At 41.9% G+C, this 27,639-nt stretch overlaps 4 protein-coding genes across 7 annotated transcripts; 2 read left to right on the top strand and 2 right to left on the bottom strand.

Annotated features, from left to right (window-relative positions):
• Positions 1–304: 304 nt before the first annotated feature.
• On the top strand, positions 305–11,104 carry DNAAF2 (dynein axonemal assembly factor 2). Of its 2 annotated transcripts, XM_036842167.1 has the most exons (4): positions 305–3,707; positions 3,981–4,124; positions 7,151–7,294; positions 8,092–11,104. In XM_036842167.1, the coding sequence occupies exons 1-4, from the start codon at positions 2,037–2,039 to the stop codon at positions 8,593–8,595; spliced, it is 2,463 nt and encodes an 820-aa protein (XP_036698062.1). In that variant the 5' UTR covers positions 305–2,036; the 3' UTR covers positions 8,596–11,104. The 2 variants fall into 2 exon arrangements, with proteins under 2 accessions (XP_036698062.1, XP_036698060.1); XM_036842165.1 differs by having other exon boundaries at positions 307–4,124.
• Positions 11,105–11,141: 37 nt separating this feature from the next.
• On the bottom strand, positions 11,142–13,052 carry MGAT2 (alpha-1,6-mannosyl-glycoprotein 2-beta-N-acetylglucosaminyltransferase). Its single transcript, XM_036842169.1, has one exon. The coding sequence runs from the start codon at positions 12,484–12,486 to the stop codon at positions 11,146–11,148; it is 1,341 nt and encodes a 446-aa protein (XP_036698064.1). The 5' UTR covers positions 12,487–13,052; the 3' UTR covers positions 11,142–11,145.
• A 5-nt stretch (positions 13,053–13,057) lies between these two features.
• Positions 13,058–14,376, top strand: RPL36AL (ribosomal protein L36a like). Its single transcript, XM_036842170.1, has 2 exons — positions 13,058–13,172; positions 13,925–14,376. The coding sequence occupies exon 2, from the start codon at positions 13,956–13,958 to the stop codon at positions 14,274–14,276; it is 321 nt and encodes a 106-aa protein (XP_036698065.1). The 5' UTR covers positions 13,058–13,172; positions 13,925–13,955; the 3' UTR covers positions 14,277–14,376.
• A 1,589-nt stretch (positions 14,377–15,965) lies between these two features.
• Positions 15,966–27,639, bottom strand: LRR1 (leucine rich repeat protein 1). 3 transcript variants are annotated; one of them, XM_036840178.1, is made up of 4 exons: positions 27,300–27,639; positions 23,834–23,932; positions 21,233–21,954; positions 15,966–16,633 (listed from the first exon to the last, which is right to left on the bottom strand). In XM_036840178.1, the coding sequence occupies exons 1-4, from the start codon at positions 27,510–27,512 to the stop codon at positions 16,393–16,395; spliced, it is 1,275 nt and encodes a 424-aa protein (XP_036696073.1). In that variant the 5' UTR covers positions 27,513–27,639; the 3' UTR covers positions 15,966–16,392. The 3 variants fall into 3 exon arrangements, with proteins under 3 accessions (XP_036696073.1, XP_036696083.1, XP_036696093.1); XM_036840188.1 differs by lacking the exon at positions 23,834–23,932; XM_036840198.1 differs by lacking the exon at positions 21,233–21,954 and having other exon boundaries at positions 16,475–16,633.

Raw genomic sequence — 27,639 nt, 5'->3', positions numbered from 1 at the left:
TATTTATTTTTGGCTGCGTTGGGTCTTCATTGCTGTGCACGGGCTTTCTCTAGTTGCGGCAAGCGGACGTACTCTTTGTTGCAGTGCGTCGGCTTCTAATTGCAGTGGCTTAGGCTCCAGGCACTTGGGCTTCAGTAGTTGTGGCACGCAGGCTTCAGTAGTTGTGGCTCGCGGGCTCTAGAGCGCAGGCTCAGTAGTTGTGGCGCATGGGCTTAGTTGCTCCACGGCATGTGGGATCTTCCCGGACCAGGGATCGAACCTGTGTCCCCTGCATTGGCAGGCGGATTCTTAACCACTGCACCACCAGGGAAGTCCCAGGAATAATCTTAATATTACAGAAAGCCTGGAATGGAAGATATTTCTTTCAAAGCTTTTTGGGGAAGAGATACTGATAAAAAAATAAAAATGACACCGAAAGAAAATTCCTCAAGAAATGTAATCTGAATGTTGTGATAAGTGAATTCTGGTTAAGGATGAAGTGGCAATTTGAGATGTGGTTTAAGGATGTAAAATTTCAGAGTATTAGAAGAGGTCTGATGTTAGAAGAGCAAGATTGAGCTTTAATTTCAAGAATAGCCTGGAAATTTTGACTAAAGGTGAAATCAAGGCATAAGTTCAAAAGCTACTAGATTACTTGGGAAAATTTACAATTTGGGCCTTGAAAGTGAAATAGAAACTGCAAGGTTGCTGGTCCAGTTAGAAGAACCATAGAGCTAAATATGAAAGATTTCTTTAGGAACACATTTAATGCCTAAAAAGATAGGGTACGTTTACGGGTTAGCAAGGTGACGTAAGATGAAGCAGAGCAGTTAACTATGTACGAGCTGATAAGTTGCCAGAATCAGGCAATAATTATTAGAATAAGACAGGAACTAGAATCAGGTGGAGGTGGACATTGTCTGGAAAGAGGTCTGAAAAATGGGCTAGCAGAGGAACAGCACTGCAAGGGTATCCAGAGCTAATACTCTGGGGCCCAGAGAAGTGGTGTGCTCCCCGACTTGGTGTTTTATCAGCTGAAGCACGGCTGACCGCACCGCAGAAATCTGGGTATGAGGCACTGTCATGTGACATTATGCCTTAGGGGCCAGGTAGATCACACAAGACGGGAGTAGGCTGAGATTTCTCTGCTGTGAGAAAAGCCAACACTTGGTCTCAGTGTGGGGAAACCACAGGAAGTGCCAGTGCATGTGATGAGGTAGGAGAGAAACCTGGATGGTGTCTCGACATTGAGGTAATGCCAACATTGTGTTAAATGTTGCTGAGAGTTGCAACAAAATGAGAACAGAAAAGTGAGCACTGGATTTAACAACTACCAATTAATAACTACCCCAATCAATAAATATTCTTCTATAATATCTATTTGAATGGCTGCATAGAATCCCATTGCATGGCTGTACCAAAATCCGCTCAACCAGTCCCACTGTTGAATTCTTAGCTTCTTCCCAAACTTTTAGAATCATGATGTTTCTTGAGCATGCTCTCAAAGTTGGAATTGCTGGATCAAAAAAAGTATGCACGTTCTAAAGGCTTTTTATACAGCTACCAAACTACTCTCTAGAAAGGTTTTATTAATATAATTCTACCACCCCAAGGAAATAGAGTAATTGTTTTTAAAAAAAGCCTTTTCCATTCTGATAGGTGATATGTAGTATCTTATATTTGCATTTTTATTATTAACGAAGTCATATGTTTACTGATCATTGGCTATTTATGAATAGCCTGCCCATAATATCTCTTGCACCAAATGAGAGTTGTAAACAGGGCAAATTGGTGAAATATCTAGAAGACTGAAATGCTGGTTTAGCGAAGTGAATAAAGCATATAAAGTTGTTAGAATCACAGCTTGTGAATGTATTAGCTTTGTAACTTTCGTCAGGTAACTTCTCAGGTCCCATCTTCTTATCTGTGAAATGGGGATTAGGTCTACCTTGAAGTGTTGTGAACAATGGATAACGTACATGATGCTGTTAATTATGACAATTATTCAGATGGTTATTTTGCAGAGGTAACTGCACCATGGCACAGGAATCTAAAAAATGCATAATGTTGGTTTGAAGAAACTAAGGCTATTTCTGATATTTCCGTCACCCCTATTCCTGCCCCTCCTCCCGGGTGTTGGTGGTGTCACTATGGCAACGAGCACACGCTGCCCGAGGCTCAGTTCTCTGGCGGTTACAGACCTCCACCGCCTCACTCTCCGCAGACCAGCGACTCTACGACGCGTTCCTCCCACTCGGCCTCAGATTCATCTCCCTTGGCCCCTGGGCAAGGAGCCGAGGGGCAGCATGGCCAAGGCGGCAGCCTCTTCGCCGCTGGAAGACTTGGACCTGAGCGGAGAGGAGGTCCAGCAGCTCACCTCCGCCTTCCAGGACCCGGAGTTCCGGCGAATGTTCTCCGAGTACGCCGAGGAGATTACGGACCCCGAGAACCGGCGGCGCTACGAGGAGGAGATCACGGCCCTGGAGCGTGAGCGCGGAGTGGAGGTGCGGTTCGTGCACCCGGAACCGGGCCACGTGTTGCGCACCAGCCTGGATGGGACCCGGCGCTGCTTCGTGAACGTGTGCAGCAACGCTCTGGTATGCGCGCCCAGCAGCCGGCCCGGCTCCAGGGGCGCGGCATCCGGCAGCCAGTGGTCCCTGCCCTACAGCCTGGCGCCGGGCCGCGAGTACGCTGGGGGCCGCGGAAGCCGCTACACCGTCTACGACGTGGTCTTCCACCCAGACGCGCTCGCGCTGGCCCGACGCCATGAGCGCTTCCGCCAGATGCTGGACGCCACGGCCCTGGAGGCCGTGGAGAAGCAGTTCGGCGTGAAGTTGGACCGCAGGAATGCCAAGATCCTGAAGGTCAAGTACAAGGGGACCCCGGAGGCCGCCGTGCTACGCACGCCCTTGCCCGAGGGCTCCCCGGCCCGGCCCGATGGGGAGCCGGAGAGCCCTCTCCCCGATTTCCCCTACCCCTACCGGTACCCGGAGGCCGCCGGGAGCGCTGCGATCCCCAGGCCCCAGGCGCCCTCCCCTCCGGAGGCCGTCCTGCAGCCCGCCCCCACCGAGCCTAGCTACAGCGTGGTGCAGCGCCACCACGTGGACCTCCAGGATTACCGCTGCTCTCGGGACTCGGCCCCTAGTACTGTGCCCCAGGAGCTGGTGGTCACCATCGAGCTGCCGCTGCTGCGCTCGGCCGAGCAGGCGGCGCTGGAAGTGACGGGAAAGCTGCTGTGCCTCGACTCGAGGAAACCCGACTACCGGCTGCGGCTCTCGCTCCCGTACCCGGTGGATGACAGCTGCGGCAAGGCGCAATTCAACAAGGCCCGGCGGCAGCTGGTGGTCACGCTACCTGTGGCGCTGACCGCCACGCGCCCGGAGCCCGCCGCGACCCCGGAAGAGGGCGCCGACCGGCCCGGAACTGACGGCGCGCCCTGCGCTTCCGCTCACCAGGGTCAGGCGGGCCCGGCGGGGGTTGGTGGGGCGGACGGAGGCGCGGATCCCAGCCGAACCGGGACTGCAGACGCCGGAATCACCACCCCGGACGCCGACGGGGAGGAGCGCGTCTCAGAACCCGAGGAGCGGGATTTCAGCGGGCAAGAGAGATCAACAGCAGGCATCCGGGAGGAGCCGCCTCCCGGAGCTGGAAACTCACCTGGGGACGGTGGCGGAGGCGCTCCTAGTACTTCATCCGGGGACCTTGACAGGGGGTCTTCTGCAGGAAGAGTGAGTGCGCGCCGAACTCTCGGCGTGGAGGCGCTGGAGGCCCGGGAAGGCACCCCCAGGGAGCCAGCTGATCGAGCCATGGGTGCTCCCGGGACCGACCGCGGGGAACCTCTGTGTCCGCCTTTGCAGTGTAATCAGGATGAAGAATCCCTGACTCTGCTCATTCAAGTGCCTCGGATCCAGCCTCAAAGTCTTCAAGGGGAAGTGACTCCCCTCTGGTACAAATTGTCCTTCTCCACCCAAGACTTAGTTTATTATTCCTTCTTTTTGCAATTTAGTCCAGGGAATAAGCTGAATACCAAAGAACCAGTGGTTAGCATTTCTTCAAACAATGCAGTGATAGAACTGGCCAAATCTCCAGAGTGCCATGGACAGTGGAGAGAGTGGTATTATGGTTTAAACAACGATTCTTTGGAGGTAACAGTTCTTTCTAGAGTCCTAATATTTGAAATATTCTGTTCCGCTTACTGTCACAGGCACACTCTCAGTTTATCCTAAACAAAGGATTTTCCATTATAACTTCTCTCCTGATGACTTGAAATTGATGCACTTGATGAAAGATGTTAAGTACACATTAAACGCACATTGAAGAAAACGAAAAAAACTTAACGCATCCTCTCTGGTGGATGGGTTTCAAATCTTCACAGTTGCCCTTGAGAAGGGCTGTAACTTTAGTCATATTCTCAAAGGGGTTGTGACACAAATAGGTTTAAGAGGTATTCTATTATGGCCATATTTTAAGTTGGTAAATAGCTTTTTCCAACCTTAGAAAGTAAATAATAGTTTACTTCCGGAGAGCAAAAGTAACTCAGCCTGTGCCACTGTTCTTTTGTAGGAAAACCAACTCGCAGGTGTGAATCTAAATCCCTTGCCCTCTCGGCCATATGATACTGCTTAATTTCAGTCGCTGATGTTGGTGGGTTTGTCTTCTGGGGGGCCTTATATTACATTGAAATTACCTCTTTTTGCATCTGTTTTAATCTGTTCCCTGCTAGTACTTGGCACAATGGCTGGCATTTAACAAAGTGTAATATAAGCCTTTGTTGGTACCAACATCACATCAGCTACATCTCTTTTGGGCAAAAACTGGGGCTGCGCATTATCAAGTTTACCTAGGATATCATTTTGTAGTTGCTACTATACCTTTCAGATTATTGAGGATCTTGAGATTCAATATTCCAGTACTATTGGCAAATACTGGAAAGAAAAAAAAGTTTGACGTTCTATAGAACTTTTTAAACTCATAAGTGAACAATTAATTGGTATTTTTGATTGAGGTTTGTATCAATGTTACATGTAAATTTTTTTAGCTCTTTTAAGATATTCAAGGGTTAAATTCCCAAATTCATAACACTAGTTGCACAGATTATATATTAAAAATTAAGTTTGGGGCCTGCCAGGAAGTTTTACTTCTTCCTGTGTTTTTCTAGAAATTTGCTAATAAGTTAAATTTTTATTTTATGAGGTGTATCTTCTGTGAGAAGTGGTTAATTTGAAACCCTCCAAAAATGGTAAATAGCCAGGGCTAGGTAAGATACTTTGTGAGAATATACAATATGAAATCGACTATCTGTTTATGTCATCAGAAGGGGGAAATTTAGGAAAGGGCAGTCGTTTTCCTGTAATTGTTTTAATAAATGTGAAAATAACTCACAATGTGGGATAAAAGCTATATGGACAAGCATTTGAGAGAATACTAAAGAATATATTTTCATCTGATTTTCCAGTATGTGAACATTATTTTAGCAAGAAACTAAGACCAAAATGGGATCAGGGCAACTGTGTTTTATATCTTTGAAGCTGGAATAGATTTATCATTACTTACTTAATCATCACATTTGCTGAGGCTGATGGAACCATAATGTTCAATTTTTTTTCTTTACATTTTACTGGACCAGGCTGTAAGTATTAAAGTGAATTTTTAAAAAAAATCACAGGAGTATTTTGTGGGTAGACATATAATGATTACATTAATATATGCATTATATGAAAATAATTATAGAGACTAATTTGTGGCTGTCAAGGTCAGAATTTGATACTTTACACATAAACAAGCAGAAAATACATTTCTATAAGCCTTAAATATTCACTGGGAATTTTCCTAGAGCATTAGGACCACTGAATTCAGTATCTTTTATAGTAAAATCAGTCATTAGACTGAGAAGGCAAGTTTATGCAAATCCTTTGTATTTTAATCATAACCAGTTCCATTATAAATATTATTCTTCCCTGAGGTAACTAAACTATTTGGTGTATTTTTTTGCAGTTAACGTGTAAGTCTTTTGCAGAGACATGCACCTTAGAAATGCTTTTGATTTGGTGGGGTGGGGGGAGCGGAATGTTTCTACAGTACAGTGTTATTCTAGATCTTCAAATAACAGCAAGGCAAAGTCCTCCAAATGTAAAGTTTTTCTTTCACCAAAGTTCACTTGTTTAGTAGGTGTTCACAGTTTAAATAGTGTTTAATAGAAGGGAACTTGAAACGTCTCTTTCTGATCCCCCCACCCAATCTGGACCAAATAATGAATTGTGTTTATTTGTAATTAATTTGTTTACATTCAAGTACAGAGGAAAATACTTTTATTTGGAGCAACGGTGAACTGATTTTAAGAATTTTAAATATAGTTGTTCCTTCAAAGCCCTAACTATATACCTATGTTCACTTGACGTATTTGAATATGAACAAATTGCTTTGTGTTTGGGATTCTGGTGGAAATGATTTTTGCATATCCTATAGTTTGGAAATCTACCTCATTCCTTTTTTTTTTTTTAATTGTATTTAAATATAGTTGATTTACAGTGTTGTGTTTCCTTATTTTTTAAAAAAAATTTTATTGAAGTATAGTTGATTTACAGTTTCCTTATTCTTATATAAAGCTATATGCTAGTGTTGCAGTGATTATCGCAGTGCTTAAAAATGGAATATACTTCTATTAGATAAAATATTACACTTGGCTCTTACCTAGCCAAGAACTAAAAGGCAAACTGGTCACACAAAATTTAAATAGATCCTGTCTGTGTATCTTTTGCTGACTCATTAGGAAGTGTTCTAAAATTAAATTACATTTTCTAGCTTGGACTGCATTTATAACTCTAGAGGTGATGTTATTCTTACAAAATAGACGAAAAAAAAAAAAGGAAGATAATTTGTAAATAAGATTACCTGGAGGGAAAACATACCTCAGATTTAATAGAGACCTAGAAAAGGAACTAAGACTTTTTTCTTTTAGGGTCTTTTCCTATATATATATGTACTTTTGCTGTTCTTATTGCTCTGTACAATACTCAGTTTTCTTTTGCCAAAACAGCATAGGAATAACATTAAAATAAACATTTTAAAAGTGCAATTCTGAACTGTGTGAGAACTTTTATGAGCTGTTTTTAGATACAACTCTGTCAAGTATGACCAAAAAGGTAGAATATTTTTTCTCTTTTTATTTTAGGAAAGGTTATTTGTCAGTGAAGAAAACGTTAATGAGTTTCTTGAAGAGGTCCTGAGCCCTCCATTCAAACAGATAATGCCCCTAACCCCACCATTAATTGAAGTTCTTCAGGTTACTGATAGTAAGATTGAAATACATGCAAAGGTAAGGATTTTGGTGGGCTCTATAGAGTAGTGATTTGGGACAAGGTTGAAGCCTAACAAATAACTTAATTCTTGGTTTTCTTTATATCATAACTTTAAACTAAATGGACATGATGGCTGGGAAGAGTGATGTTAAGAGGAATAAAGACTTTTTTATATGTATTTTACTATTAAACATCTGCAGTTCATTTTCACTTATGTTATCTCCTTTAATCCCAAAATAACTGTCCAGTGAGGAATAGAGAGAAACTAACATTTGGGAATTATGAATATTAGTCCAGGGACAAACAGCTTTTTTTTGACTCTCAAACCATGGGAACTATGTCATCCAGTTTGTTCATTCTTTCTAGTTGAACTTAAGTTTGGTTATTTTTATAGTCTTCAGTATTGGACACAAATGGGTAACTAGCACAATTGACTTGTAATGTGAATTCAGGGGAAAGAGGCTCTAAAGAATCACAGAAATACAAGAAAATTCAAGAAATTCAAGAATGCCCTTATAAGAATGACTGCTAATGGGTTTTATAGGCCATGTTAAAAGGTTTGTAGGCCAGGATTATTTTATCCTGAAAGAGATGAAGGGTCAATGAAAGTATTTAATCAGAGAATCAATGCCAGGTTTGCATGATTAAAATATGACTGGCAGCATTTGGAGAATGACTTTGAGGGGGAAGCCAGAGGGCCTATCTGTAAGTCTACTGGGTCATTCCTTCACAACTTAAAGAAGTTTCCAGCGGGTACAATTTACTTTTCTATTTGTTTCAAAGAATTATTAATTTGCTGTTTGTCTTGACATAGTTGCAAGAATGTAGTAACTCTGAGCAGCTTCACAAGAAGGAAGAAAGAGTCAATGAAGGAAGTCATCTAACTGAAAAAGAAAGTCTAGAACATGCTACTACCTCAGCTGATTCCAATTCATCTGTAGCAGTCAAAGTACTAGAAACAGACAGTTGTGGTTCAGTTGCATGCATGCAACAAGGGGCCCTTGATGTTTCTCAAAAGCCGTTTGCAAAGTCTCAGCAACCTGAGTCAAAAATGGAACCTGAATTTACAAAAGACAAAAGTGCTGTTCACTCAAATGACGAAAAAGATAATTTAAAAGAACCAGTAATAACTGAAGAGAAAGAATTAGATGGAGATCACCCATCTTCATTACTGAACAAAATTGCAGTTCACAATACACCTGGTTTTGACAACATAAAGGAAACCAATATGCAGGATGGTAGTGTGCAGATTATTAAAGATCATGTGACTCATTGCTCATTCAGTTTTCATAATTCTTTGCTTTATGACTTGGATTAATTCTGTGTCATCTTAGAATTTAAAGGTTGAGTAAAAACTTATGGACTAAAAATAGATTCTGTTTACTATCTTAAAACCAAAGGTATTCAAGAAAGTATAAAATTAAAATTTGCAATTTTTATTCTCATGGGGAAACTGAAGCTATTTTTTTGCATGTAGAGAGTTTATACAAAGCTTCCTTAATTATGGAAATAAGTTTTGTGATTCCTCTGATGTATATTTTTTCTAATAGTTAAACATTTAGTTTTAATACAACCTATTTATATTTCTGTGTTGTTTTTGGCTTCTTTTGCAATTACTTTAATAAAGTTTCAAAATAAATATTCATTAAGTTGTGTCTGTCACAAAGTAATTCTAAAGAATGCAATTAACTAGAAGCACACTAGAGTGCATGTGTTGGGGGGAGGAGAATCTCAAAACTACGCATTTATAAGTCTCACTAAATAGGATGTGCTTATGCTTGTCATAGAGATTCTGAGAGGAAAGAACTTTACTAACCAATATTAAACGATCCAAACAATACAAAGACACTGAAATTTAGTATTTTTGCTTCAACTCTGTGTTTTACTCTTCTCATATGTAAGTCACCATGTATATATATACGTCTGTATACATATATAAATAACAGGTTATTAACGACCTTGAAAATTCAAAATTTTAAAAGAATTATTTGGAAATTATTCAAACATCCCTTGGTTTTATAGAATTAATTTACAAATTTTAGAACAGGACAATTAAAATGACCTAAGAATTTGCTCCAATAAGAAAACTGTCTTCATTATATTATTACATGAAAACAACAACAAAAGCTAGTGTTTTCTAATCAATTTCTTTTATAACACCTAAAAGAGGGCAGCAGATAATTTATCTAACAGTGGCTAAGTTATGAATTTTGTGGCATAGTATTTTTATTTGAGGCCAGGAGAAAATCTCAATAGATTTTTTTTTTCCTCACAAAAAATTTTAGGACAACATGAAAGACAATATAGAAAGGAAAATATTTGTTGATCTAATCGCTGACCCCAAGGCCTTGAGCTGATCTATTTCTGTTCCAAAAACAGCTACTAATTCAAACCTCTGGCCTTACCTTAGTCCTGGAAACTACTTAATTTCTTTAGTCCTTTGAACTAGGGAGGTCAGGTCAGAGCACCAAAAACTGGTACAAAGCCTAGCAGTTCATTCTGATTTACATTTATAACCCCAGTAAAACCTGGAACCAGAGGGCTGAGGGCAGTATAAAGGTAGCTCATAAAGCAAGAGAACTATTTGCTCCGTTGTAGATGACCATATACATTTTTCAACCATAACAGGAATCTTAATTTGATGGAATAATAGTTTTGAGACTGTCCATTAGGTACACAGTTTTCTTAGATTGAAATAACTATTGCAGTACCTACACAGAAAGTAGTCTATCTTTGTGGTTGAATACAATTATATACTGTTAAGGGAAACTTCCATGTTAAATATGGAGTAAATTTTAAGCCTGCTTCCTATTATTTACTGTGTCTGTCCTTTTAAAAAGTATGATTTCTGTTAAAATAAAGCTGGCACTAGAACATGTTTCACTTTGGCAGGACTGAACTTTGTATCATTTCTGGCTGTACTTCACTTACACAGCAGCTTTTTACTGCTCATTATCTATGCCTGACTAATTTGAAAGCCAGTTTCTTCCAAAGGGATGCACTGTCAAGAGCTGGGTTTTCTTTATTTCAAACTCAGTTATACAATGTACAGATAATATGTAATGCTAACTTTAAACCTTGTAGAATGTCTTTACTGGATTCTGGTGTAAAAATTTATTCTGCAAAATGATTAGGAATCTTTTTATGCAAAAATGAGTATTTTATTTTGGCAGCACTAAAAGAAAAAAAAAAAAAAACACTGTATTTCTACATTGAGGTGAAAACAGTGTTTAAACTTTCCTATCAAATACATTCCAAAAGAAAGTGTGTTCTATGAAGGTTCCAAAGCACAGGCAAATCTTAACACAATAATACAGGAATCTTTAATACTGAAAATGACTCTGTTCTGACAGGGTGTTTAACAAACATAACTTTCGAGTTATAAAACCAGTGAAGCAATCCCTTCCTAGTAACTGTGTCAAGAGTGAAGCTGGGCTTGTTCCATTAATACTCTTAACAATTTCATTGTAATACTTTTTACTAATATGACAATTTAAAATAAATTTTGCTGTACTTAAAAGAAGTCTTGAAAGTGGAAAAGTGTACAAAGTTCCGGATAAAAAGATTAATAGATGCAATTTAAATAAAATTTCCCCTCTTCTCGCTTATCAATTAACAATAATGATTACCTTTAGCAGATACACATTGAGCTTTAAAACCCAATTCTCAAAATGAAAACTTGTGTTTTAAATCTTAATCAGACATAAAAGGAAAAGATTACTATATTGGGACACCTTTTACAAGAATTCTGTTGTTGTATTAAAGCAGAAACCAGTTCCTAAACCCTTTTATTCAATTGTATATTCTGTTTGGACAAATATCAAAAATAGAAGACTGTCACTACTTTTGCTTTTGTAATTGTGATTTTTTACTGCAGTCTTCTATAACTTTTACAGAGTTCATGGTCCCTAATATCTCCCCACCCTCCATTTTTCCTAGGTGGGGAAAGGGCTGCCATAAACTTCTCACTGATAGTTAGAGTTTCTGGAAACAGGTACTGTTTGTTATTATTTAAGAGTGACTCAATTTGGGCACTCTGGGTGGATGGTCTACAGGTTTTTTGGTGGTGCATACCACAGTCTCCAGCATGAAAAATCCTAGGAACTTGAGGAACCAGCACTTTCCAGAATTTTGGAAGACAAGATACAGTCAAATACTGGAGGGTCCAGTCCCAGTTATAATCATCGTAAGTACAGAAAGTATCTGTGCACTCAATCAGCTTCTGATACGCATCCCGGGTCAAGGCCAGACCCATATTGTGCTCTGTGGATTTCCACGTTTTCACATCTACCTTGTCAGCAACGCCATAGAAACTGCGAATGGCAGTATAGGTCCCCAGGGAGAGAACATCACACTCAGGACACTCTTGCTGCTTTAATTGCCACATCTTTTTGAAGACATGGTAAAAGTCTGGGGCTAAGTAGTGATCCTCTTCTAGGAAAAGTATGAGGCCAGCATAGTCTCGAAGGACTTTGACCCTCTCCCATACAAAATGCAGCTTCCACCACCAGTGGTGTTTGGTTTGGGAGAATTTGGCCTCTCTATAATGGCCGAAGGAGTCGGGATATTCAGCATTAATGCATCCCATCTGCAAAGCTGCATTCTTCTCCACGTCTCTGGGGCAATCTCTGGGGTCAGTGCCCGGAAACTCGTTGGGGTACAACTGAATACTAAAAGGAAAGAACACCTGCAGAACCGGACAGAAATCCACCCCAGCAATCAGCTGATTGATCTCGGTCGACCAGAAGTCATGGCTAAAGATGACGAAGACGTTGTCGATTCCCTGGGCTTTTCGAAGTGAGTCCAGCAGCAGTTTGAGGTATTCAGGCCGGTTGTGCACCTGGACCACCAGCACCAGCTCTCGGGGGGCCCAGGAGCCGGCCTTACCTACATTCCTCACCGTCTGGTCAAAGTTCAGCTGGTACACTAAGGACCGGTACCGCAGCGTCAGGTTGTCCACCTCGGGGTGCGGGGCCGCCGCGACTAATGGAGCCGCCGACTCGTTGGAGCCCCGGCGGATGCCCACGGACACGGCGGGATGGTCCCCGGCCCGGGCGCCTGCACCCCGCGCGGGCTCGGCGTCCAGCAGCGGCGGGGAGAAGGCCTCGTTCTTCCTTTGTCGCCCATTGCTGCTCCAGAGGACGAAGCCGCAAGCGGCCACCACGAGCGTCAAGATCAGCACCTTCCGCTTGTAGATGCGGAACCTCATGGTCTCCGGCGCCGGGAGCGCAGGCAGGCGGACGGGCGCGGAAAGGAGCTAGCGGCTCCGGCGCGGAAGGGGCGGGCGGGCGGCGGCCGTGGCCTGCAGCAGTCGGAACTGGCCCCCGCAGCTGTCCTCGCTAACTCATCCCGGGCCCCGGGGGTCCTGGGGCCCGAAGGCTCTCAGATCCCCCGCGCCGCCCGGGCTCCACACATCCTCGCCTGGCAGCTGCAGCTCGGGCACCGGCCCCGCCGCTAGGAGCCGCGACTCGGCGTCGCCTCGGTCCTCTCCATCCAGGACGGGTCAGGGAAGAAGCCTGTCGCGGCCCCACCACACCCCGGCTCCGTTACCTGCGCTTCCAGCGGCCCTGCGTCCTCTGTGCTCTCATCTTTACGCGGCCCCGGACGTCCCAGACCGAGGGACGCACCCTCGCCCCACTCCGGCGGCGACTGTCCTGACAACCAGCGACTGGCCCGCCGAGCGCCGCGGTCCCCGGGCCCACACCCCTCCGCCCCGCCCCTCGGGCCGTCGGTTGGCGCTTCCCGGTCGAGTCTGGAGACGCACGGCCGTCGCCGCCCGCTGCCTATTGGGCCGCAGCGCTGTCGCTCAGGCTCAGTTCCTACATCCGGCGCGTTCCTCCCTTTCCTGTGAGGCGTGAGCAGAACGAGGCAGGAACGTGGACGCTGGGTTTCCAGGTAAGCGGGGTGCGGGGCGGTGGCGATCCCGGCTGGAGTCCCCAGTGCTCAGGATCCAGGGCTGCGCCGTGTGGGCCCTGGTAGGAGAGGGAGGGCGAGGCCCGCTGCCTTGGTTCGTGGATTTCGAAAACGGGCTTCTCCCTTCTGGAAAGGGGCTCCCGCATGGCGGTTGCTGGGCCGGGAGGCACTCATTAGGGACACGTCAGCCTTCAGGGCTGCTGGGGGAAGGATGACGATGCTTCGGAGGGAAAAGTGAAACCAGGCTGATGCGGTCCTCGGAGAAGGGACGGGGCGGGCCGTGGAGGTGGCTCTACACCGCGCCCGGAGTCAGGCATGCCCGGGAGCTAGAACATGGAGGGAGAGGGTGCGCGGAGAGGCGAAAATAAACTGTAGCCTCGGCCTTCTTTCTCTGCCGAAGAAAATTAGGTATCACACCACTACGCTTTAGTTGTTGGGCAACCACGGTAAATTAAGCCCCAAAGGAACCCACTTTGTGGGGGAAACTGACTGTACTGGGCGTCCCTGTGCTGCTGCTCTTGCTGTTTTTCAGTGAGTCTCATTCTATAAGTGGTCCAATAATTTAAGGATTCCAAAAAGCTGTGCACTTATATGTGCATTTACTCATACGGAAAATGAATACTTGGTGCAATTATGTTACTGACTTATGTAATGTTATCTTCCTATATTTATAAAACACTTGAATTTTCAAAATGTTTAACGTTTGCTGCCATATTTTAAATATTTTACAACAGTTTTCATCGTGAAGACACCTCTACTGCAAAGATGGTCAATGTACCTAAAACCCGAAGGACTTTCTGTAAGAAGTGTGGAAAGCATCAGCCTCACAAAGTGACCCAGTATAAGAAGGGCAAAGATTCCCTGTATGCCCAGGGAAAGAGGCGCTATGATCGGAAGCAGAGTGGCTATGGTGGGCAAACAAAGCCAATTTTCCGGAAGAAGGCTAAAACCACAAAGAAGATCGTACTGAGGCTTGAATGTGTTGAGCCCAACTGCAGGTCCAAGAGGATGCTGGCCATTAAGAGATGCAAGCATTTTGAACTCGGAGGAGATAAGAAGAGAAAGGGCCAAGTGATCCAGTTCTAAGTTTTGGGAATCTTTTGTTCTTCTATTTTTGAGAGCAAAATGTTGAAGTTATAGAAAAATTGCCTGTATGAGAATAAATACAGTGATATTCTTACTCAAATCTTTTGTATTTTTTAAAATATAAGTAAAATTGCATGCCTAATTTGGCTCTAAATTAAAAAAATAATGGTAAATTATTTGTAAGTGAATTAAGGTTCATCCTCTTATCAAATTCATTATTTAAATTTAGTTCTACAAGAATTGGCATCTTGTATTTATATAAAAAGAAGGTGGGCTTCCCTGGTGGCACAGTGGTTAAGAATCCACCTGCCGATGCAAGGGACACGGGTTCGAGCCCTGGTCCGGGAAGCTCCCACGTGCCGCGGAGCAACTAAGCCCGTGCGCCACAACTACTGAGCCTGCGCTCTAGAGCCCGCGAGCCACAACTACTAAAGCCCACAGGCTTAGAGCCCGAGCTCCGCAACAAGAGAAGCCATCCAATGAGAAGCCCGCGCTCACCGCAACTAGAGAAAGCCATGCGCAGCAACAAAGACCCAATGCAGCCAAAAATAAATGAAGACCCTGCTTTTTGTATATGAATTTTAGGCTAAGAGGCTTACAATGGGGATGGCTTGTAGATGAGCAAGAATGCAAAGGGCTAGGGTGTAGGAATAACATGGTGGGCACTTATTCCCAACACAGACTTTTATATCTACATTTATTGATGAAGAAATAATTGTCTTTCTACAGGAACATGTAAAAATCAGATCTGCACTAAATTACTTTTAACTATGCCACAAAACTTCATTTTTTAAAGAACCATGTTTTAATATAGTTGTTTAATATTTTTAGGCAGTGTCTCACCAATTTATGAGTTCAGAAAATCCTAAGATACTTAATTACAGAATTCTTAGTTTTAAAGAGCAAAAGTGAATTAACTTTAGAAGGCAGTATAAAGTCTGGGCTGGAAATCCCCAATCTAGGTTCACAGAGAGGATTTTTCTCCAGTTACTTTCACTCTTTCCCCTCCTTTGTTCCCAGAAGCTAGTTCTGACACTGTTGGCAGTGATCTAGGAGAGAGGCTGATTTGAAAGACAGTGGGAATGAGGAGAATGAAACAGTTCTGCTTCCATTTTCCAAGATTCTTTTAAGTTGGTTCCTTTTATATACCCTCTGCCCTAGTTCAAATCCTAATCATCCTTTAGCTGGTATACTGTGGCTGATATATTGCTATCAGTTTTTTAATTAAAAAACTTAAACATATTAAGTGACTAAAACGAACAGAAAAAGAACCACCCTCATATAATACAGAACTTAGTCAAAGCAATTTTCTGCTACTCCCACCCAACCCCAAAACCTCATTCCAGCCCTAAAAATTAAAAAACTTAGAAATCACAACAAAGATTATGGAATTAATATTATAAAACTTGTAAAACCTGAAGTCTATTTGTCCAAAGCAACTCCTACTTTATGTATAGTGACTATAAAATTCCATATATATTTAGAATAATATACCTGAAAAACATAAAAGTGCTTAAAAACTTATATGTAGTTTCATATCAAACAAGTTCTCACTACAGTTTAGACTATATTAGTCCAAAGTATATTTTCTGCATACAGAAACTCAATTTCATTTTTTTTTTTTAATATTTATTTGGCTGCGTTGGGTCTTAGTTGTGGCATATGGGATCTAGTTCCCTGACCCGGGATTGAACCTGGGCCCCCTGCACTGGGAGCACAGAGCCTTAGCCACTGGAACACCAGGGAAGTCCCAGAAATTCAACTTCTTTAACTGAAACGCAAGACGAAAATTGATAAGAAAATTATATGACCAGAGTGGTTGGGATCAATATCTGTTTAACATTAAAAAATAACCCCACAACCCATCTGGAAACACTAGGCTGAAATAACACAAGTGCAATAAACTGATAAAAGTTAACACCACAATAAAATTAGGTTTTAATGAAATTAAGATATTACAGTCAAATGATTGAAAATGTTACACTAACACATTCTTCCCCTCAAGCAAGTATACAAAACCCATGAAAAGCTTCCCTTTCTCCAATTTGACATTTAAACAATAAGTGAGTCCCAAATTGGCGTGTAACTAAATGGAATATTTTTGTGGTATCACTTATTACTTTAACATATCACAGGAATTTACATAACAGGCTAGAGAACAGAAGTAAGAGACAACAGGTGCTTCAGTACCACCCATATTATCTACTAAGACCACAGTGTGAGCAACAGAGTGTAGGTTCATGGTAGTAGTTCCTTGAATAAAACAGCTTAGACAGAATCTTCCACAAACACAGGTTTTTGCAGTATCCAAATCTTGGCAAAGATGGAAAGGAATGATATGAGAGCCATATGGAATCCTATTGGAAAAAAATTTTTTTAAATATCTTTTAATGTGTTACTAGATTCAAAACTTCATGTATTAGGACATGAATTACTGGACACTGAAATTATAACCATGGAAAAATAAAATTACTCTATTAATTAACTCAGTACATTGTTTTATTTTCCTAACTGGTACGAATGGGGAAAATATACTAAATAACAGCATATGACATATTTTGTAAACCTAAGAGGATCTATACCACTCCATAAAGTATCTTTTAGCACTGCCACTTAATAGCATAACCCACTGAATACAATGAAAGGGCCATCTGTCCTTTATATAATTATACTGTATGACCAGTGTAATGTAATTTAAACGTATGGCTCTGTCATACAATTCTTATAAATGGTAATGAGAGAATTACTCAGTTCTATCTGTGAAGAAACATTTATTTAAATAAATCCATATAGGGGCTTCCCTGATGGCACAGTGGTTAAGAATCCACCTGCCAATGCAGGGGACATGGTTCGAGCCCTGGTCTGGGAAGATCCCACATGCCACGGAGCAACTAAGCCCGTGAGCCACAACTACTGAGCCTGTGCTCTAGAACTCACGAGCTACAACTACTGAAGCCCGCGCACCTAGAGCCCAGGCTCCGCAACAAGAGAAGCCACCCTGATGAGAAGCCCGCGCACCACAACGAGGACCCAACGCAGCCAAAAATAAATAAATTAATTTAAAAATAAATCAATCAATGCATATATTCTCATAGGCATCAAGTGTTCAAAAGGGAATTTTAAACTGTGTGAAACAAATTTCAAACACATGTTGTTTGGGGCATTAGTTTTACCGTGTAGCCAAGTAAGCAATTTAACCTTGCTTAAATTAAGTCATTCACCCTCTTGCTTAAAATTTCAATGGCGCCCAATACAATTAAAATCCAATCAAGTCAAAAAAAAAAAATCAAGTCAAACTCAAAACCCTCATCTACAAGACACTAAGAGACAGTCTCTTGAGGTTGCCTGCCCACTGCCCAGCTCGCTACTCCACGCTAAACACAACCATATCGCCGTCACTGCGCGTCACCCCCACACTGTTTTCTTTGTTGTTTCTCTAGTACCTAGGCTGGCACATAATAGGTGTTCAGATCTTTTTCAACAAATAAATAAAACCTACTATTATAATTTAAACTGGAGTTTAAAACCCTATTAGAAAAGTCTGAAAAGATACACATCAAATCAAAAATAGTGGCTTACTTTTCCTAAGGGATTTGGTATTGGTCTTGTTTGCAATTTTTAATTTTTTCACATGTAAGAATTTATTACTTGTGTAAGTAACAATTTTTTTAAAAACCACATGTTTACATTCCAGGCTACTGGTTATAGTCTAAGGAAACAGGAAAGTTAAAAACTGTACTTTCTACCCAACATAATTTAAGTTACCACATATTTTTCTAATAGACTATAACTTTCTGTTTATAACCAGTAGTTAGGACAACTTTTTTAAAATAAATTTATTTATTTTATTTATTTTTGGCTGCGTTGGGTCTTTGTTGCTGCACGAGGGCTTTCCCTAGTTGAGATGAGTGGGGGCTACTCTGTTGCGATCCACGGGCTTCTCATTGCAGTGGCTTCTCGGTGTGCGGGCTCTAGAGCGCAGGCTCAGTAGTGTGGCGCACGGGCTTAGCTGCTCCGCAGCACGTGGGATCTTCCCGGACCAGGGATTGAACCCGTGTCCCCTGCATTGGCAGGCGGATTCTTAACCACTCTGCTACAGGGAAGTCCCAGTTAGTACAATTTATCAATAGCTAGATAACAGATGCTGTTCTCATGGCTTTGGATCTATATTCTTTTTAAAACATGGGAGCTGAAAACATGCAAAATTATACTTTAGTAAAGATTAGTCATCTTAGCCAATCTGTTATGATCTCTTCAAATCATCAGTAACCATTTATAGTATTTCTCATTTGGACATAATTTTCAAATTTGAATAAGTACAATATATTATTTTTTTCATATGAAGTCTCAGAGAAAGCATAGAACAAGAAACTCGGGAGCAGTACATTTCCAAAAGACACCATTTAGATTTCTGACAAATCAGTGGTCTTAACCTGAATCATCAGTATCACTTCTGGAGATTTTAAAAAATATATGACATACTATAGGTGTCCATCTCTGGAGATTCTGAACTAGTTGGTCTGAGGTAGAATCTAGGACCTATATTACCAGAAAATCTAGATATGTATTTCTCATCTATGTTATTTAGGAACTCCTCCACAATTAATGATAACAACATTTGATTTTTAATTGCCAGAGAAGCAAATTACTTGTATTTATACATCCAATAAGTATTTATTGGGACCTATTATGAACAAGGCACTGTTCCAGGTACTTACATGTATTGTCATTTAATAGGTAATTCTCAACTCCTAGTTAAGAGTCAATGCCTTAAACCAGTGGTTCTCAAAGTGTGGTCCCCTGACCAGCAGCATCAACATTCCCTTTGAACTTGTTATAGATGCAGTTTCTTCATCCCCACTCCAAATTTACTGAGTAAGAATCTCTTGAGGGTGGGGACCAGCAATCTGCTTTAGTAAGTACTGTGTTACAATAAGCATGATTGTGATGCACTCTCAACTTTTGAGGATCACTGCCTTAAAACAATGAGCCCTTAGTTACTTTTAGAGCCTTTGCATTCAAAGTGTAGTTCATGGACTAGCAGCCTCGCCTGGAATGTAGGCTTAAAAAGCAGATCTCTGCCGCAGGCCTCTAGAGCACAATCTGCTGAGCAAGACTCCCAGGTGATGTGAATGCACTTAAAGTTTGAGAAGCAAGCAGCGGTTCTTCATCCTAGCTGGCCACACATTAGAATACCTGGGGAATTTAAAAAATACTGGATCCTACTCCCATTCTTTTTTTTTTTTTTCAAATTTATTTATTTTTTATTTATTTATTTTTGGCTGAGTTGGGACTTCACTGCTGCGCACGGGCTTTCTCTAGTTGTGGTGAGCGGGGGCTACTCTTCGTGGCGGTGCGCGGGCTTCTCTTGTTGCGGAGCACAGGCTATAGGGCGCCCAGGCTTCAGTAGCTGCAACACGCGGGCTCAGTAGTTGTGGCTCCCGGGCTCTAGAGTGCAGGCTCAGTAGTTGTGGCTCACGGGCTTAGTTGCTCCACGGCATGTGGGACCTTCCCGGAGCAGGGATCTAACCCATGTCCCCTGCATTGGCAGGCGGATTCTTAACCACTGCGCCACCAAGGAAGTCCCCTCCCAAACATTCTGATTTAATAAGTCTGGGGTGGGGACTAAGCATCAGAATTTTTTGAAGCTCCTCAGGTGATTCTAAATGTGAAGTAAAATTTGAGAACCACTGCTTTAGGATAAGAGCTCTTAAGCTAGGGATGGTGAAGAGGAAAGACTGGCTTGGGTTTCAGTGGGGTCTATGAGCATTATAAAGTTGTATGCAAAAGTCTGTATTTATTCATGTGTGCATTTTTCTAGGCCCATAACTTCTGTCATTTCTTTCTTTTTTTAAGAGTCTCTCCCCACTAAAAAAAAGTTAAGAATCTCTTCTTCGAAATATGGTGTTCCTATCATTTTATAGGCACTCAATAGTAATTTGGTTCACATCTTAGCTTCCACTCCTATATGAAAGAAGCCTGAATAAAATGAATAACTGGAGTTTGGTGTCTCATGACCAACTGCAGTTAGTGTTCAAAGACAAGGGAAGAGAACCAGGAGCTACTGAGTCCTACTATATGCCAAATGCTTTGCCATTACATTAGGTCATTTATTTTCACAACTCTGTAAAGTGGGTATTGTTCCTGCTTCACAGATGAGATTCAATCAAAGAGGTTAAGTAACTTGCTAAAGCCACACTAAGGGGTGAAGCCAGGAATCACACCTAAGTCTGACTCCAAAGACCACACTTTACCACTATGCCAGACTGGAGTTCTCAAACTTTTAGACTGTATCAGAGTTACCTGGAGGACTTGTTAAAACACAGATAGCCGGACCCCACCCTCAGAATTTCTGATTCAGCAGGTCTGGGGTGAAGCTCAAGAACTTGCACCTCTAACAAATTCCTAGGTGATGCTGATGCTGCTGGTCAGGGAACCAGACTCTGAGAAACAATGTCACTCATCGATTCATTCACTCATTCACTCACTCACTCATTCTTCATTCATTCATTCCCTAACATATTGCAGGTATGGGGGATAGATATCACATTTTAGACCCAAGGGAAAGAGTGGAGAATAAGGCAAAGTCCATGCCCTCATGGATCTTACATTCTACTGAGAATATCTGACAGAAAACGAACAAATGTTAAAAAAAAATATATCATTCCAGGCAATAAATCCTATGACAAAAAAATCAAGCAATGTAAGGGGGTGGGGGGTAAAACTTTAGATAGGGTAGTCAGGAAAGATCTTTCCGGGGTGCCACTTGCGCAGAGAAATGAAGTGAGAAAGTAAGCTGTGAGACTTTCTGGAGGAAAAGCATTCTAAGCAGAGGTAAGGAACAGCAAGACGGCCACTGGAGCAAAGCGTTAGACTGTGCACAGCATCACAAGCTATGTTAAAGACTTTGTTACTCTGAGGATGACGAGAATACCAGGATGCTATCAAAGGCTTACCTATTATATAGTACGGTTCGCGCAGAAGATTCCAATAAAGTTAATGGCATTTGCAGCTTTATAACTGGAAGGACTTTTGGTTGTTCAAAAATATTTCCAAAAAGATCCAAGTACTCAAGGGATAAATTTTTAAATTCACTAGGCAAAAACGGAAGCTTATTTCGAGCCGCTGACAAAAAACGCAGGTTTGTCAGATGTCCCATCTTGAAAGGAAGTTGAATCAATTCATTATCATCAAGTTTTAAATCTGTAAGTTCTTGGAGCTGGCAAAATTGTACAGGGAGTGCCTTAATTTTGTTCTTGCTGAGATCCAAACTCCGAAGTGACTTCTGGAGTGTAGACTGACACAAGGCTACACTAAATGACTCCAAGTGATTATCATTCAGGTTAAGTTCTTGAAGGTGGATGAGGTCTCCAATTGTAGCTGGAAGCTTTTTTATATGGTTGTGACTCAAGTCTAATTTTCTAAGGTTTTTTAAGGAAAGCATACGCATATCAACCCGGACAAGCCCACAGTAAGAAGTCTGAAGATGTTCCAGAGAATAGGGGAAGTTCTTGCTTAGAGGATAGTCCTTTTTGGATGTGATAACCATTTTAGTTTTAAATTTTTCAAATTCTGAAGTCTTCACTGGTGTGAGGGTTAAAAGTGGTGCCTCAATATCACAGCCTCTGTGAGCCAGTCTCACAGCTGAAAGGAAACCCTTTAGACTGCTGGAATTGGCCTGAATACATAAAAATAAGTTGTACAATTATAAATTCCATTTTAGATAATGCATCCATGCTAATCCATCCTAAACAAAGTCTGTAAAGTTATATATGCAAATCATGCAATCATTTATTGAAAATGGCTGTACAAATTTTTTTAGTATTCTATTTTCACTAAATTTCAATACAGATACAAAAAACTTTAAAAGTTTTTGAAAAAATTATATTGAGAGACATACGCTAAATAAAACTGTTCACGGGGGAACCATAAGAGTATAAAATAAAACAGGAAAGCATGAAAAGATTCCACTTAAGATTGGGGTTTAAGATGAACTGACCCATCAACTATAATCCAAAAAAAAAAGTTACTTAACCTCAGTAACCAAAGTCAAAAAAAAAAAAAAAAGAAAAGATGAACTGACCTAAATCTCCAGTGCCTCTGAGATAGAATGAGGTAGTGCGGTGCACTGCAAAACACTAGGGGGGGTTATTCACAAACACTAGGAATTGTGAAAAGCAATGGCCCTGTCAAAAGCAAGGCCAAATAGCACTCAATGCCAAAAGTACTAGAAAACATCAAAAGCAAGAGACTGCTTCCAGCTGGACATAGAAATCACTAATAAACTGGTAAGTGAACTAAGTCATCAATAAAAATAACTAATACTTGCAGGATACTTTAGAAGTTTCGTAAAGTTTATATGTGAAGGACAAGTGAACTTTCAGCAAGTTTGGGAAACTAAGTATATGATCCTATTTGGTTGGAATGTAGGAGCTTTGTAGAGCAGTAAAAGAGGAGAAATATAGTACGGGGATAGATTACAGATGAGCTTGATGCCAAGGTAAGGAGGATAGAATGATCAAGCTGTGGGAAATCACTGAAGAATTCTGAGTTGAGAATACATGACAAGAGCTATTTTGGCAGCAGTATACACAGTGAAGTGGAGTGAGGAAAGTCTGGTGACCTGGGTGAAGTAGGTCCAGCAAGTAGGTCCAGAGTGGTCATCAGTGTCAAGTTCTACAGAGCTCAAAAAGGATAAGAAATAATGGCAATGTGATTGGCAAATAGGAAGGAGATCACTGATCTCTGAGGCAGTGTTTTGTGAGTAACCAGTGAAAGCAGAGGTCAAAAGAGATAGCAAGAAAGTGGAGCCAATAGATTTAGCCTTGATTTTCCAGAAATTTGTCTATTCTACTTTCTTAATTGGTAAGACCTCTCAGCTTGTTTTTAGGTAGAAGGAGTTAGTGGAAAGATAGGCTGAATATCAAGAGAAAATGAAAAACCACAAGAACAGGAGGAGGTAGGACAAAACACCTCCATTCAATACAAATACCTTAAACAGTTATTAAACTTTTAATGTTTACAAAGCACGTGGCTTGGGGTTAAGGATACGGCAAGGTTGAACAAATCACTGCTCCTACCCTCGGGAAGGGGGAAAAGGAAAAAGTGAGATAAGGCAAAGAAGAAAACAGTTTTTTATTCTAATGGTTTATGTATTTTAAAAAGTGATTATAGTAAGTAAAATACCCCCTGAAGTGTTTCTAATTGTATTTCATTCTTTTTTTTTAACACCAAATTTAGATTCATCACCTGTGATTCAGCTGGCAAAATGTAGACCTGTGCCACCTGCCTTATAGAGTTCTGTCTAAGAACACCCTGAGGCTCCATCTTGGGCACAGAAGCAAACCCAGTTTTCCTTCCCATCCTGGGCAACTTTTCTGAGACTGACTCTGCCCTTTTAGAGGCCGTACATGCATGCCAGGGAAACTGCCGTCACTTCTTCAAACATACCTGCAAGTGACTGTCTCTGTTCAGCTATGTGGGTATCAGGATCCTAAAACAGCCTCTATTCCCTTTACAGTCAACCAATCTAAGCATTAATGTTTTTAATACCATACCTTACTTAGACAGATATCCACGGGAGGCTCCTTTAACCGAACAGTGGCTTTCCCCTCATCCACAAATTTGGTGAAGAATTGCTCAATGTTCTCCTTTAGCTGCTTAAAACCAATGGGACAAAAGGACAAAACCAGGTACTGTTAGTCAATATTTATTACAACTAGAATGTGCCAGTCACCTTGCCAGGTTTGGTTTGGCCTTTAGTCCTTAAGTCTGGGTGTTCTGTGGTTTTAAGATTTAAAGGTTTTTGTTTGGTTGTTTTTTGGAGTGTTTACACTCCTTATCTAGCTTCTGGTAAGATATAATTGTTCTGGGCCTTCCTTGGTGGCGCAGTGGTTAAGAATCTGCCTGCCAATGCAGGGGACACGGGTTTGAGCCCTGGTCCTGGAAGATCCCACATGCCGTGGAGCAACTAAGCCCGTGCACCACGACTACTGAGCCTGCGCTCTAGAGCCTGCGAGCCACAACTACTGAAGCCCACGCACCTAGAGCCCGTGCTCCGCAATAAGAGAAGCCACCGCAATGAGAAGCCTGCGCACTGCAACGATGACCCGATGCAGCCAAAAAAAAAAAAAACGTAATTGTTCTCCCTGTCCAGTAATTCTTTCTTCTTCAAAAACAGAAACCCCTGTGTTTGAGAAGAATGCTTCTTTTCTCCCATTGCCAATAGTAGTTACTTGCTTTCTTAACTTCAGCCCATTAGCCTGGGGTGGGCATGCCTCCCACAAGATATAAACTCAGTGAAAACAGGAATCTTGTCTCCTTTGTTCACCTTTATTTCCCTGGAGCCAGAAAAGTGAGTGACACATAGTAGCTGCTCAAAAATTTTTAATGACTAATGTTGCTTCTGCTTCAGACTTCAATGCAACAACTATTTATTGAGAAGCCACTATGTACCAGGTACTATGACAGGGGGCTTGGGACAACAGTGGTAAATAAGACCAGCATGGTAATTACACTAATCAAGTTGGCAATCTCATAAGAGACAGTTATTAAACAAGTAATTACAAGCATAACAAATATTAAAAGAAGGGAAGTACAGGCTGCTGTAAGACCTTATTAGCAAAGGGGTATGAAAGTGACCTTAAAGGTAAGAAATGAAGGATTAAGAGATGTTAGGCAACTGAAGATACTGGGGGAAGACACAGGGGGTAGCATACCAATAAGATGGAACAATGTGTTCAAAGCCTTGGAGGTAAGAGAGCTTGGTAACTGTGAGGAGCTGAAAGGCGTTCAGTATGCCTGAAAGATCCAGTGAAAAGAGGCAGGTGAGCCTGGAGAGGCAAACAGAGATGAGATGGTGAAAGATTTTGTAAACCATCTTAAGAATTTTGGATTTTATCCTAAGAACAGTGATATCCACTAATGGACTTTAAGATAGGAACATGATTAGGTCTACATTTGGAAAAGTTTCCTTTAACTACAGTGTAAGAATGAACTTTGGGACAGGGAGAATGGGATGGAAAAAGACAACGGTAGAAGTAGGGAGATCCTTTCAGAAACTAGCCAGGCAAGGGACAATGGTGATTTAGATTACAGCTGGGATGGAAGGAGGTATGAAAATATGAAAGCTACCTAGGAAGTAGAATTTAAAGAATTCAATAATATATTGGATGTGGAGAGGGAAAGGCTTTAAGGTGCCTGGATGGGGCAGAATACTACTTAAAGGGTTGCAGAAGACTGTCAGAAAAGCAGGGTTAGGGGTGGCAAGGAAAATTAATCTGGGGATATTTTGAGTTTGAAATACTGCTACACATCCAAGTGAAGACTTCCAGTAGGTAGCTGGCTCAAGTTGGAAGTTAACAGAGAGGACTAGCTAAAGAACATATTTGGAAATCACAGTCAAATGGATGACAGCTGAAGTCAGGACAGAAAAGTAGAGAGTTGTAAGAAAGAGCCCCAAGATATTTCCATACTGAGCACTAATACCTACTCTTCAAGGCCCAGGACAAAACCACTTTAATTCAACCAATAAATGTTTACTTGACACCTACTATGTCCCAAGCCCTGTGGCACCACCTCTTCTACAAAACTTTCTCAAGAACTTTAATCAGAATTGACCTCATTTTTGATATTATACTACTCTGCTTCTACCTTTATTACAGCACTTATCATAGCCCACCTTTATAAGTGGTGGTTTCTGTTTCTCCCTTTCTAGTCTTGGAAAAACAGTGACTAAATCAGGTTTAATTTCCCACAGTATCTAGCACGGCACCCTGCACACCATAAGTCTTCAACTAGCAGTTTACAATAAAATTTTGGTTAGGTCAGCTACTGACTATTAGTGCAGTAAAAATTTTAAAGGAGAGATCATAACAGACTCTGAAAATAGGCAGTACCTAAGCTGGGCATGAAAAGATAGGTTTTAGGGAAGACAACAGGGAAAAAAGGGAGACCCAATTCTGGTTATGAGTTTGCTTTTGTCACCTAACAGTTTTCTAACCTTTAAAATTTGGGTGATTTCTAAAGTCCTTTTAATTCAAAAAATTATACGAATTGATTCCATGGAAAGGGGAGAATTATTTAGACTTTCAACTACTCACATCAAACATTTATGTGGCTCTGAATGAAACAGCAATAACTCCTTTCCTCAACTATGAGTATTCACTGCGGAGTACACACTGTAAGGGAAATAATCCCAGAAATTGTATAAAATCCAGTCAAGAGTCAGATGCAATGGTGGGTGATGAATTGCCCCAATTTTATTATAGTAGGCACAAGGGTATTCCAGTCATTTTCACAAAATAACGTGCTTGATGATCAACGTAAAAGGATTTTATAAAACTTGAACTTTAAAAATTCTATTTCAAAAAATTCTACTTCAACTTCCAACTTCTTCTGGAGGGTTTACTACTCCTAGGTAGATATGAAAAAGTCTTGGACCTAACAAATCAAGACTTAGGAAATCAAACATTTGAGGAGAAAAAAAAAGAGAGAGAGATGCAGTAACCAATAACTTTAATAAAAATATCAAGATGTAACCCAAGCATTACTGCTTTACTACTGTACTAATCTGGTCTAATGACCTTAGACACACCCCCACAAAGCCTTAAAACAAACAAACCAACAAACAGACAAAACTAGCGAAAAGCCTGTGGGAGAAACATAATCTACTGAACCAAAGTGTAGTCATTTTACAGTTCCCCCAAACTGGACTGATGCTTCGTTTATAGCTTAATCCGGCAGGCCGAAATTTCCAAGGCTTTAAAGGGGCGGGGCTGCCATCTACTACTAAACAGCAAGGCTGTCAATACAAAGTCGCAGAAATGGGCAAGAAAAATAAGAAGTGCACTCTCAAAATCTTTCCTCCTCGGGGTCCGGAGGGAGACGCCGGGGTCCGGGTGGTCATGGGGTTCGGGGGCCGGGCGCTCAGGAACCCCTAAGACGGAGTCCAGCCTCGGGAACAGTCGGGCGCTTAGGGCAAGAGCGCCCGGCTGCCACCCTTGACCTCCCTGCTTCACGCACCTCATAGCGGGTCCCGAGCTTGTCCTTCAGGGTGGAAATGAACAGGCAGGCGGGGTGCTGGCCGCCGCGCTCGCCCCCCACTCGGGGCCGCGGCTGAGTCCTGGGCGCCTGCTGACAGAGGCTCAACACCGCCCGGACGCCCTTGCCTCGATTCCTCAGCCCCAAGGCCGGCAAGTGCCGACTGACCACCTCCACCTCGCAGTGCAGCTTCATCTCGCCGGAGCTCCGGCAACCAGCAGCCACCTCTCGGCTTTGAAACTTCCCCCTTCCCGCCGCGCCGCGCCGCGCCGCCGCCGGGGTCCTCGAGTACGCGGCTGTCCGGGGATCTGCCTGCCTGCTC

The sequence above is a fragment of the Balaenoptera musculus genome, chromosome 2 (genome assembly GCF_009873245.2).
Source record: "Balaenoptera musculus isolate JJ_BM4_2016_0621 chromosome 2, mBalMus1.pri.v3, whole genome shotgun sequence".
Classification (NCBI taxonomy): domain Eukaryota; kingdom Metazoa; phylum Chordata; class Mammalia; order Artiodactyla; family Balaenopteridae; genus Balaenoptera; species Balaenoptera musculus.
The sequence above is the reverse complement of the archived record's forward strand: the minus strand, read 5'-3'. Positions and strand labels throughout refer to the sequence as shown.

Bases quoted from the DNA above. Each gene is read 5' to 3' on its own strand.
- DNAAF2 (XM_036842165.1), top strand. From the start codon at position 2,037: ATGCATAATGTTGGTTTGAAGAAACTAAGGCTATTTCTGATATTTCCG. The intron at 4,125-7,150 runs GTAACAGTTCTT...TTTTTATTTTAG, and splicing joins TAAACAACGATTCTTTGGAG to GAAAGGTTATTTGTCAGTGA. The intron at 7,295-8,091 runs GTAAGGATTTTG...GTCTTGACATAG, and splicing joins AGATTGAAATACATGCAAAG to TTGCAAGAATGTAGTAACTC.
- MGAT2 (XM_036842169.1), bottom strand. From the start codon at position 12,486: ATGAGGTTCCGCATCTACAAGCGGAAGGTGCTGATCTTGACGCTCGTG.
- RPL36AL (XM_036842170.1), top strand. From the start codon at position 13,956: ATGGTCAATGTACCTAAAACCCGAAGGACTTTCTGTAAGAAGTGTGGA.
- LRR1 (XM_036840178.1), bottom strand. From the start codon at position 27,512: ATGAAGCTGCACTGCGAGGTGGAGGTGGTCAGTCGGCACTTGCCGGCC. The intron at 23,933-27,299 runs GTGCGTGAAGCA...GGTTTTAAGCAG, and splicing joins AGCTCGGGACCCGCTATGAG to CTAAAGGAGAACATTGAGCA. The intron at 21,955-23,833 runs GTATGGTATTAA...TTATGTATTCAG, and splicing joins TGGATATCTGTCTAAGTAAG to GCCAATTCCAGCAGTCTAAA.